General features: G+C 43.1%; 1 protein-coding gene across 1 annotated transcript in view; it reads right to left on the bottom strand.

Annotated features, from left to right (window-relative positions):
• Positions 1-711: 711 nt before the first annotated feature.
• The window catches only part of ZNF653 (zinc finger protein 653), a 31,204-nt gene continuing 19,062 nt past the window's right edge, over positions 712-12,853 (bottom strand). The window contains exons 12-18 of the mRNA XM_042452161.1: positions 12,309-12,524; positions 10,811-11,395; positions 8,877-9,060; positions 7,180-7,291; positions 6,633-6,747; positions 3,842-3,941; positions 712-2,091 (exon numbers count right to left, since the gene is read on the bottom strand). Of these exons, the coding sequence (XP_042308095.1) occupies positions 1,914-2,091; positions 3,842-3,941; positions 6,633-6,747; positions 7,180-7,291; positions 8,877-9,060; positions 10,811-11,395; positions 12,309-12,524 (1,490 nt within the window). The 3' untranslated portion in view covers positions 712-1,913. The remainder of the gene's footprint in view (positions 2,092-3,841; positions 3,942-6,632; positions 6,748-7,179; positions 7,292-8,876; positions 9,061-10,810; positions 11,396-12,308; positions 12,525-12,853) is intronic.

Raw genomic sequence — 12,853 nt, 5'->3', positions numbered from 1 at the left:
GAAGTCAAAAAACCTGAAAAACAACCCAGACAAGACAGAAATGCTCCTAGTCAATCAGAAGGCATTATCAGGAAATATGGACTCTGCCTGTGCTGGATGGTATTACACTTCCCCCTGGACTCTCAGGCTCACAACTTGGGTGTTCTCCTGGACTCAGCTCCAAGCCTGGATGCCCAGGAGTACATTCACACATTTGCACCAGCTGTGCCTGTTCCTTGAGACATCAGATCTAGCTTTTGTGACATACGCCTTGATTACATCTCCTTTGGACTACGGTAAGGCACTCCATGTGGGGTTGCCTTTGGAAATTGTTCAGAAACATCAGCAGGTTGAAAACATTGCAGCCAGAATTCTGACCAGGGTCAGTTACAGGGAGCACATAACTCCCTTGTTGAAACAGCTTCAATGACTATGCTCATTTCCGGGCACAATTCAAAGTGTTGGCTATGATCTACAAAGCTTAGGTCAAGGCTATCTTAAAGACCTTATTTTCCCATGTAAATCTGCAAGAATTCTTGCAATCTTCAGGGATGGCTTTCTCTTGGTTCCGAAACCATCACAAGCTTGGGACATGAGAGACAACCTTCTCTCCCACCTTCTGCTCCCACCTGGCCTCCTTCCTGCTTTCCTCTCCCTGGCAGGCAAAACCCTTTTTGTTTCAGCAGGTTTTTAATATGTAATATAACCGTGTGAGACAGACTTTTTTATTGGGTTGTGTATGTTTTATTTATTTCTTACCTTTTGTATGTTTTTAAATGAATTTATATTCTTTTAATTGTGATTATTTAATTGTGACTGTTGCTTCAATAGTGGCTATTTTTGAGATTGCGCTATGGAATATGATTGGTTTCCTGCTGTGAACAACCTTGAGTCCCAATCTGGGAGAGGCAGCATATAAATAAAATAAAATAAAATAAAGTTCTATGAGAATGACAAGGCACACAGAATGTGCATGGAAGTCCAAGAACAGTGTTACTTGTGACACAGCTGGAGCATGAACACCTGCAGCCTGACCTTTATACCAGTTATCTTAAAGCTATCTGATGTGAGGACAATTGTTTTCTTCCAGTGTGCCAGGGAATAGTGCCATATTTGTCCCTATTGGGTACAACTGTTTCTTTCTTTCTTGGAAACTATGTCAGAGACCAGCAGCTGATTATACATGAATCAGCACTGATCGAGGGACCACCGTTGGGTAGACTGCTTTGTAGGATGTTAACATCTCAGAAAAAGAGGTACTTTGGATTAACCTCTTGTACACCAGCTGTAAAGGCTGAAGGAGAGGAAGCTCTGAATTTAAGCCAACTGATAATGATCCTTGGTTCACACTTACTGCAAGTCAGGTCTGTCATGTGAATGAGTGGATAAATGCAGACTGAGCAAAACATCATCTTGTGATGCTATCAACAGATACAAAAAGCTCATGCGAATAATCCCACATAAGAAATAGCCTCTCTATAATTTATGTCATGTGACTGAATCTTTCTTACCTCAGAGCAAGCCTCAAAAAGACTAAAAATCAATGGTACTGCTCAGCAGGTAGCAAAGTATGGATACTTTAATTGGCTAAGATTCTTTTTGCCTATTGTTTCTGTATCCCTCTCCCACCCGCCCCAAAAGACAGGACAGCTATAGCACCACAATCTCCAGTTACCCTATGAGTTGATCTGATGCTGACTGAACACTCCCCTGCCCCCAATACCTGAGAACACTGACACTTGCACATCAGAACTAAAACTTTTTGAAGTCTCTCAACATCTGCTTTTAGAAAGCTGCCCCATGTTACACTGAGGGATGAATCTTTCTGCATCAGGTAGAACACATCGCATCTCCAGCTGTGAATGTGCAACAAGTGTTTTCAGCTGATTTGGGATCCATGGTGGGGCAATAAATAAAGTGGTCCATGGTCAGGATCAGGAAGCCTTGTGCTCCGGGTGGCTCTTTAGCTTGTGGAACTTGACACTGTCTAGCTTCTCAAAGCGCTTGTCACAGTGCTCACAAGTGAAGTTGTACTGGACTTCTGAGGTATGCTTCTTCATATGCCAGTTGAGAGAGGCCCGCTGCCGGCACTGGTAGCCACAGATCTCACACCTGCAGAGAGAAGAGGCCATCAGACTTGTGCACTCTAGGGCATGGGAGTAGCAGAGCTCATACCACCACCCAATGCCATCACCTTGGGCATCCCAGCCTTCAAACAGCAGTCAAAGGGCACCAGGGAAGCCCTTAAAGAACTAGTACAGTACATTTTATTTCACAGCTTTCATGCCAGCCCATTTGCTATACTGTAACCCCAATGTGGCAAAAGAGCCTTATGCAAGTACAGTAGCAGGGACAGAAAGTTCCACCAATGCAGGGACACTGTCATTCCCAGGGACAGTTTTAACACTTGGCTCTCAGTCAGAGAACAGTCTGTCAGGCTAATTCTATGGCTACAGATTTTAACCAGTGCTATCTTCTATACAGAGCCATCCAGTGTTGATGGAACTGTTACACATAACCTGCATGCATCTGAAAGCAATTCTTTGGTTTCAGATATTATCTGGATAACTCAGTGGTCCCCAAACTGTTCTCTGTAAGAGATTTTGGACTTCAGCTCCCAGAAGCCCAAACTATTGTCAACATGGTTGAGGGCTTCTGGGAATTGAAGTAAAAAATGTCTTAAAGGGCACAGTTGGGGGATCAGTGGGATAACGTAATAATAACTGAAAGGTTCATTTAGACATTTTATAATACAGTGGTCCCTCTGGATTCGCAGTGTTGGCACTTGCAGTTTTAGTCATTTGCGAGGCCAAGGCTGTGGCTCCCTCTCTCCCCCCTCCCTTACTGGCATCTTCCCCCTGGTGCTGGGGACTTTAATTGGAGCCTGGGCCGTTAGGGCTTGTAATCGGCCACGGCAGCCATACCGACTCTTTCTCAGCAGCGCTCAGGACCCAGTATGGACACGCCCCACCCCCTCTGCTGAAGCCAACTGATATTCCACGCGCCCACTGGCTGTGGTGGAGGAGACAGGGTATGCGCACGCCAGGCCCCAAGCGCTGCTGGGGCCAATTACAAGCTCCAGCAGCCTGGGCTCCGATTAAAGTCCCCAGCACTGGGGGGGGGGGGGGGGTGCCAGTAAGGGAGGGAATTTCACAAACAGTCAAGTCCCATTATCCCCAATAATGCCTTTGAGAACAATGGTTCTTGAATATTTGCAAAATTTTGGATTTGCGGGAGGACCTAGAATGTATCCCCTGCAAATCCAGAGGGACCACTGTATTATTATTATTGTGTGGTTTAAACTAACAGCTTCTACCAATGCCTCCTTCCTCTTAAGAATAGAAACACCAAGCCATCTTCATGTTCCCCATCTCCACATTGCCTGGCTCTATTCTGGTCTTTCTTCCCTTTTATCTCTCTATATTTAATGCTGCTGCATCCACATTTGTGGTACCACAAGGCTACACAGCACTTTTCCCCACCTCTCTTCAACTCTTTAGCCATCTCCTTGGAAAAGAGAAGGGGAAGAGCTGGTTAGTAGTAGTTCTGGTGGTGGTGGTGGTGAAGGTGGTTTTCCTTGCTTTTTAACCCAAGTTGTTGACAAGCAAGCCCCTTTGGGGAAAAAAAACATTTAAGGAGTTATCAGCTCTTCTTTAAAGCTATCTCTGTAGCTTGTGAAGCTAGTACACATAGGAAAGGACAACCAGAAAGGCTCTGCCCTGTCCTCTATTGCCAAGCTTCCCAACTCGCACAATGAAGGCAACAGCAAGCTGGTGCCAAAGACCTCACCCTAATGATCAGATGCTAGAGAATGGCTCAGCCCTGGGGGCTTTCTATTCATGCCCCACTCCAGGTCACTCACTGGAGAGGTGTCTCTCCTGTGTGTGTTCGGCGATGGACTTCCAGGTGATTTTTCCGCTTGAAGGATTTTCCACAGGTTTCACAGGTAAACTCACGGATTCCTAAGAGGACAGAGGAGCAAAAGAAGTCAGGAAGGGAAGCATCTTATATTGGGGCCTCTGTTCCAAAGATCAGGCTGGAGAAAAGGAGGCAGTCTGAGTAGGCTAAACTGCCTGATCTACAGGGGATCAACATTTAGAGAGGGTTCTGTCAATGTCAGTATATTCTCTGAGAAAAAGATAAGACAATGCAATACTACTTGAGTGTGACTGGATGGGGAAAAAAATCAGAGCTGAAACATCAGCAAACCTCCCCCAAATTTCCAAGTGACCCTGAACAACTGCCTAACGGAGGCAGAGCAAAAAACAAACAAACAAACAAAAAACCAGGAATCGGATGAACTATCTCCCTGATAGGCTGGCTGCAAATATTTTTGCCTAATTTATGAAAATATTAATATCTCCTTATATGATTTCAGCTTTTATTACATCATTCAAATTTTAAATGTGTAACAAAAGTCCTTTATTATACTAAATGTGTTCATTTTAAGAAAACTGCACAATGAAAACATTAGGGTGTTGTCTAAATACTTCAAAAAGACTAGTCCATACTGTGCACAGATTTGCTTGTCACTTAGATCTACCTGTAAATTGTGCTCACTCCTCCTTGGTTATGATGGGTTCATCCAAACTCTACACTTGGAAAGAGAGGATGTTCTTCCTGTGCTCCGTGTAGCTAACAAACTATGACATACTTGCACCTTGAAGAAATGTACCTCAAAAGCACTCAATCTAACAAATGAAATTTGGCTTCAACAAACTGACTGGCCTCTAGTAAACAGCCTTTGTTGTTGTTGTTAATTGACCTCAAGTTGACTCAAGTTGACCCTGTAGATGAGACACCTCCAAGACCCCGGTCTTTCACTGCTCTGATTGTCTTGTAGATTCATCCCCATGACTTCCCTAATTGAGTCTAGCCATCTGACATGCAGTCTTCCCATCTTCCTACTATCCTCAACCTTTCCTAGCATTATTGTCTTTTCCAATGAGTTGTGCCTTCTCATGATGTGGCCAAAGTATAACAGCCTATAGGCTAATCAGAGATCAAAAATACGTTTTCATTGAAACTCTTTTTTGGGAAAGAACCCTTCTTGATTCTTGTTTTGTTTTTGCTTTAGTACAGCAGAGAGATTATGAATATGGCAAAACACATTTATCAAGAAGTCAGAAATAATTCCCAGAAACTTATTTTCTCCAGTTCCACCTCCAACAAGTACTCTTCCCCTCGATTCCAAGTGCTAGTTTAGTTGCTCCACATCATCTTCTGCTCAACTTGGGAGGTCACCTAGACATTGCCTGCTTCTTCCATTGCAGCACACACACAGCTACAGATGGACCTCTGTATCTGTGGGGGATCCATTCCTGACCCACTGCAGATACCAAAATCCATGCATGCTCAAGTCCCATTTTAGTTAATGGTGGGGCAGTCATGTGCAGGGGCTTGCTGTCTACGGATGGTTAAATCCACAGATGGCAAGTCCACTGATACAGAGGGCTGGCTGTATTTGCAATCTCCCTTGCTGTAATGTACCGTATTTTCCAGCATATAAGACTTTTTGACCCTTGAAAATTGGGTCAAAAGTCAGGGGCCGTCTTATACGCCGGGTTGAGCCCGGGGTCCAGCACGCACATGCTCGGCCACCAGCTTCTCAGGCCTCCGGAGGTTTGGGAAGCCGGCGCGCATTCTCTGGAGCTGCCGGCTTCTCAGGCCCCTGGAGGCCTGGGAAGCCTGCAGCCCCGCGCCGGCTTCTAAGGTGTCTCCGGAGGTCCCTTGAAGCTGGTGCACGCGTGCACAGCCAGCTGCCGGCTTCTGAGGAGGAGAGGTAGCCTTATACGGTGAGTATATCATAAACTCTATAATTTTATTTTAAAAGTTGGGGTCGTCTTATACACTGGAAAATACGGTATGTGCTAGGATTAAACCTTCTTGTACAGACGTCAAAGAGATCAAACCTCAAAGTCTGCACTTACATTGCATATGTGCTCCAGAAAAGATACATTTATACCTACTATGACCCTTGAGCTTAAGCTACCTCAGAAAACATGACATTCTGAAAAAGACTGGTGACAAGAAGAAGCAAAACTACTACTTGGGAGTCTATGCTATTTCTCAGTTTTAAAGTAAGTAATGGGAGACAAGAGAAATTTATTAACAGAGAGAATAAATTGCTTACACAGCTTAATATACTAAGAAATGAGGGTAACTGTGTGCACTTAATACAGGGGGAAGAACTCATACAAGAAAGAAAGAAAAAACCCTGGGTAATGCTTTACAGAAATGACAAGTAATCAGCTTTTAGACAAAGTTTGGTCAAGTGTCTTATAGGGACATTCCTTCTAGTGCTTACCTCAGTGAACATGGTGGTTTAGCCCCAGAGCTTCTCCTCCTATTTGCATCTTGCATTCCCTGCTGATCCTACCAGAACCCACTACTCACAAAATACATACCAAGTTTGGTGGTTGACACTTGTGACAAGAATAATCTCTTCTCTGCTATTCTAGAGGAAAAAAAGGAGCCCCCATGTAGTAGTGAGGGAAAGCCAGTAAGAATGAACCCTAGCCTCACACCACCTAGGAGTCATAGAACTACAACAACTATAAAATCCTGTTTAGGGACTTCCTTTCAAGGCTATGAATATGTAATAATGTGGGAGATGAACATAGAACTATTCTAAACTAAGATATAGAATATACCTGAGTGAATGATCATGTGCCTCCGGAGATGGTTAGACAAGTAGAACTTCTTGCCACAACCAGGGTGGGGGCACACTTTCGTCTTTCCTTTCCGGTGAACAAGATTCACATGATTCTGGAAAGAGAGAGAGAGAGAGAGAAAGAGAGAGAGGATGAACACTGCTCTTTGGAGGGACTTTACTGAGAAACTCTGGTTACCCCATCACAAAGACATGATCTGGCCCCAATCTAGAATAGTTTGATGTATTAATCATTGCCTCCATTGCTTTGCAAGCCAGAAATTATGCTTGGAGAAAATACTTCAGTAGTTACCATTCCCCGTTAATTCCCACAAAACATGCTGTGATGAGAGAGCTCAAACAAGATATCATGATTAAATGTACATTTGTAGCTAACGGCATATGTGTATTTCAAGTGAAATAAAGGAGGCCTAAAGTGGAAAGCAGGCAAGCCACAATTCCTACCAAGCAAAGTTGCCCTGCTAATCACCAGGTCCTCAACTTGGAATGTAGATTAGGAGTCAATATGAAGGACATAGGAATTGTACCTGAAAACTGCTAAGCGCTACATAGACCTGGGTGCAGCCCTCGTAGGGACAATGGAACATCTCCAACATGCCATCTGCATCCATCACACGGCCTCTTTTGCTTCGTCTCCTCCTAAAAGGGAGAAAGAAAACTGTCTGTACAGAATTCAAAATCACTGTTGCTGGGGCCAACTTGGCCTCTGCACCCCAGAATACCAAGCTAAAAACTTCAGAGGCAACTCCTATTTTTATATCCCCCTGTGCAATTCCAATATAGATGTATAGCCAAGAAGTCTAAAAACCTGGGAGAAAACAGGGACACCAATCTAGCATAAAGCACAGTGGTTTTCCAAATCAGTTTTAATGTTGTAGAGCCAAAGTCTCAGAAACAAGACATCCCTGGATCTAGAAGGGGATTCCAGTAATAGGAGTATAAAGCTTCTCCAACTGATCACAGCTTCTTGATCATAACCACAACCCAGCTCCACTATCCATGTATGTTTTGTCATGGTCAGTCAAATCACACAGGTGTAGAGTTTGGCAAGGATATTAATATTATCTTATGTATTTTATTTATTTATTGGATTTATATCCCACCTTTCTCCTGGGATGGGATCCAAAGCAAATCATGTCACACACTATCAACAAGAAAAAGAAACTCATGATCTTTGAGGGATAGATTAAATGCAAGCTTATCTATAAAATGATATATACTTGGTATGTAATCTCCAATAAGTTAGCTAAAATGCATACAGATATATTGAACCTATGCGGGAAACTATTTCCATTTATGATGGAAATGTAGGAAGGTAAAGAGATTTTGGTTCAAAATTAATAAAATAAAAATAAAAATCCTGGGATTTAAAATTTGTTTGAAATTGGAACTATATTTATTAGATATGGTGGATTTAGAGAACACTGAAGAATGAAAACAAAGAAATTTGATAAATTATTTGTTAACAACAGCAAGATTGATTCTCGTGAGAAAGTGGCAAACCAATCAAATTCCAACATGTATGGATTGGATAGAAAAAATAATTGAAATGGTCCAATTAGATAAAATGGATACTTTGGTGAGGAGAAAGCAAACATATATATTTATAAGAAATTGGAACCCTTTATAGAATATTTTAAACAACTAAAAGGAAATATTAGCATAACAGGGTTTGATAGCTGGGTAACTGGAATTTGTTTTTGTTTTTCAGTACATTTTGCTTCTTGCCTCTCTCTTTGTATTTATGTATACTATGGAATGTGGAATAATCTTAATAATAGAGTAAATACTTAGATTGTATTATTACTAAGAAACTAAATAGAGATTAAGCAGGAAGTTTCTTTTCATTTTCTTTCTTTCTGCTTTTTTTTTGAGGGAGGAAAGGAGGTAGGGGTTAGGAGTTGTTGTTGTTATATGGCCATACAGCAGACACAAAACAAGTACAGTGCACGCTTCCCAAATGCATATGCTGGAGCCCCATTAGAAGTAATGGGGCTCGTGCCTGTGCTGCGGGGCGCGGGCACACCCCATTACTTCTTTCAAGCGCACTGAGGCTTCTTCAAGTGCAGGCTTCAAGCGTATCATGGAAGCCACGTATGGTGCACCCACATATAACGGAGGTGCACTGTATTTCCTACAGCCTGTGTTCCACAAGCAGCACCCACTCCTTTCCCGTGAACACAGTACTCAAGACAGCCACAGTCCCCTTCTGCTGCTCACTCACTTTTCAGGTTCCTTGGGAATCTCATAGATAATGGATGACATGTTGCTGCCCTCGGTCTCCTCCTCGGGTTCAGGCTCTGGTTCCAACCCCTCACTCTCATGGGATGCCTCTAGGTCACAGGGCATCTCTATTTCTGTTGGGGGCTGTGGCTCCTCTTTTCTGAGCTCAAAAAGCTCCTCATTTTCTGTTGACAACCACAAAACAAAACATTAACTCTGAATGCTGGAACTTTCTCCCCAGAGATTCCAGGGCCTTACAAAGGCTGTGGTTGGGTATATGGAGGTGTTACCCATGGGCCAGATATGTTTTAAACAGTTTTCCATGCAGGAATCGTTTACATCCGGTCATGCAGGCCTTCACAAAAGTAGTGAAAAGAGGACTGAAAAGGACATAGCAAAGCAGTAAACAAAAAGGAGACAAGTTCCACATGCTCTAGGATGGTCAACTGTTTCATAGAATCATAGAGTTGGAAGAGACCACAAGGGCCATCCAGTCCAACCCCTGCCATGCAGGAAATCACAATCAAAGTTTATTCAGTGTTAAAAGCCCAACACATTTTGGACACAAGGGCCTTCAAAGGAAATCAATGGAGTTGTACACACTGAATGGCCAAAACACATTGAGCTTTTAACACTGAATAAAAAGTTGACCATCCTATAGCACAGGGGTAGGCAATCTTTTTGAGCTGGGGGCCGGGTTGCTGTCCTTCAGACAACTGGGGGGCCGAAGCCAAAAAATAAATAATTAATTTTTAAAAAATTAAATATATAAATAAACCAGGACAAATGTAGGACAAAATTTTCAAATGGAAGACACTTTTTTTAAAAAAATGGAGGACACGCGAAAAAATTTGCTGATTTTTTAAAAAAATGTTAATATAAATGCATATTTCTGAGGCTTCTATAGACAATTGCCCCCCAAAGGCCCGGCGGCAATCGGCGGCAGGACTGGGCTGGGGCCGGTCCCAAGGCCTCGCCGGGCCGCATCCGGCCCGCGGGCCGCAGGTTGCCTACCCCTGCTATAGCACATGGTGCTTGTCTCCTCTTGGTTCGCAGCATTCCCAAAATGCCAGAAATTCAATGTTGTGGTTAGTCTTCTGGGCTTGGCCCTGACTAGCACCACCAGTAAGTTGGAATGAATGAATGTGGGAAGCAGAGGGAAGAAGCAACACACGCCACTACAAAAAGTAAGTATGAAAGCCTTCATTCTTTTTGGGGGGGGGGAAAGAACCACTTGCTTTAACACCCCAGGAAGACTAGGCAAAGATGTGTTACAAAGGATGGTTCTTTTCTTCTCTTAGGACACTGGTGACTAATAGGTTAGCAATCTTTCCAAGATTTTAAACAGATATGCCAAATCCAAAACTCCTTCCATTTTTCATGTGCTAAATACAGTGGACCCTTGTTATACGCTGGGGTTTGGTTCCAAGATCCCCCGTGTATAACAAAATCCGTGTATGCTCAAGTCCCATTAAATATAACGACATAGCAAAATGGTGTCCCTTATAAAAAATAGAAAATCAAGGTTTGATATTTGAAATTTATAATTTTTGGAACATTTTCAAACTGTGTATGCTTGAATTCGTGTATAAAAAATCAGTGTATAAGAAGGGCCAACTGTATACACTTCCAACAGCCCATTTTATTTCAAAATAGACCATTTCAAGCAATTATGTGCTTCCTTAACAAAGGCCAACTTCAACTTCCCCTACCATGAATGTTTCACAAGCAGTTGCTGGCCATTTTGTAGCCTGGCTCCTAGAGAAGGATTTTGCTTCTCATGCCACAGCTTTTTTTTCCATTAGGCTCCTTCTGCAGGAACTGCCACTCCTGCATCCATTAGAGGATTAAACCTGGGCACCTTTATACAAAGGGACAGAGAGACCACAGCTGGACCACTTGAAAAGAGGCAGCCAGGTAGATAGTGGAGACTACCTTTTTTGGTTTCGATGTATGCCATGCTCTCCATGTTACTGGGATGTCCACTCTCAGGCTCTGCCTGAGTATAAGCTGCTACTCCCTCAATCATGGTGCAGGGCAGCTCCTCTCCGCCTGTGCTGGTGACATTCAGCTGGATTCCCTCAGCCGTGAGGGCATCATAGCCGGGTCCAGCAATGATGATGACCTGCGAGCCTTGCACCATGCCCTGCACGGGACAGTTAGCCACCACTTCGCCAATTGTCTCTTGTGTAACATTTTCAAACAGAGTCCCATGCCCTGAGCTCATCTGCATGGGCACTGGCACGCATACCACTGTTTCCATTGTTTCTGGGCCATTCAGGGACAGATCGTGGCCCACATTAGCACCCTGTTCTGCTGTCAGGTTCTCAATATGGTGCTCAAAGGGAATGTGGATGCCATCCTGAGTGATAAGCCCACTGGCATTCTCGCCTTCTGTATTTCCTGGTGGGAGTGGCAGCGGCTGGGCCTGGGTCTTCCGGCTCTCAGGCTGTTCCTCTGCCTCAGAGCTGGAGCTCTCCTCTGAAGATCCCGAGCTCCCAACCCCTGTGCCATTAGCAACTGCAAAGGGAAAAAGCATAATAGCAAAATGAGGAGAGATTGTCTTATTCACCACAAAGCAGGTACAAACATACAGCTATATTCCCACTAGCCTACACTTCACTGATACTATTGCTCAGGAAATCAACAAATCAGTAGACACTTTTTACAAACATAGCAAACATTCCCATTAAGTCACTGCATACCTCAGTAGCAGCAAGGGCAAAATCAACATCAAGAAAAGGACTAAAATTATATCAAGCATTACAGTTCCATTATATAAAAATTAAGGTGCTGCTTCCCCGCTTGAAGTACTGTGTACAGACTTTTCATATAGCTTCAAAAAGAATATGAAAGTGCTGGAGAAAGTACAGAAAATTGCAGTTGAAATTATAAGGGTGACAAACATTTGCCTTTCAGGAAAAAAAAGTCAAAAAACCTGCACAGCATTGAAAAATTAGGCAAAGGGAAACAAACAGTGTTGATAAAATGCCTTTCTCTCTCTTTGTACTCTAACACTCAGGATCATTCAGCAAAATGAACTCAAGCAGTTTGATGAAATGTGCTTGTGAAAGCCATCTGGAGAAAAAGATTATTTCCATTAAGACAGCTACAAACTATTGATAGACCTGAGAAAGCTAAAACTGGAACCTCTGTATTCAGCGATACTATTTCACAGCAAACTCTTCTATTCAGTGAAAGTGTAATCAAGACAGAAAAAAGCCCTCAACTGTAAAATGGTGTCCATAGCACTTTGTACAGATTGCAGCCTCCTTTACTGATTTCCAAACTGAGCAACTAGCTGTGAGATCTGTCAGAAAACAGCTGTCTGCTCACTGGAATGCCATAAAAGCAATCACCATGCTTACCCAAGAAAAGAACACTGTAGGGCTTTCCCTTGAAGAAAGCATCATAGCTCTCTCTACATACTCACCGTTGTCACACTCATTCTCAGAGTCACTGAGGGGTTTAAGGGGAGAGTGAAGGTCCTGGAAATAGCGGTGTCCCGCTTCACACTGCCACACAGCTGTGGTGTACATCCCAAAGGTGGGGTCCAGCTCTGAGAGGTGAGGCTCATAAGGGCAGCGGTTCTTGTGGTCTTCGTACCAGATCACAGTGTTCTTCAGGCAGTTCACATTCCGCCTTCTTCCTTGGAAAATGGGACAATGGGAGCAGGGGGAGTAAGAGAAGAACATTTGAGAAGCACAGAACAGAAGGGTCCTACAAACAACTTAAAGGTAGAACTTGTGCCCACTGATATCTGAATGCTGAACAGATTGTCCATGTAATAACTTCTAAACAAACATATTCACTCATTTTATATGCATAAAAAATAACAAGGACCATTAGGGAAAGCATTTTGGCTAAAATAAAACAGCTACAAAAGTACTGAGAATGGAAAGCCCATTTAATGAAAAAAACAATTGGAAGGTCTATGCTGTGGTGAGAATAGCAACAAAGGAATAATACTTCCCTGCC

The sequence above is a fragment of the Sceloporus undulatus genome, chromosome 2, assembly GCF_019175285.1.
Source record: "Sceloporus undulatus isolate JIND9_A2432 ecotype Alabama chromosome 2, SceUnd_v1.1, whole genome shotgun sequence".
NCBI lineage: Eukaryota > Metazoa > Chordata > Lepidosauria > Squamata > Phrynosomatidae > Sceloporus > Sceloporus undulatus.
The sequence above is the reverse complement of the archived record's forward strand: the minus strand, read 5'-3'. Positions and strand labels throughout refer to the sequence as shown.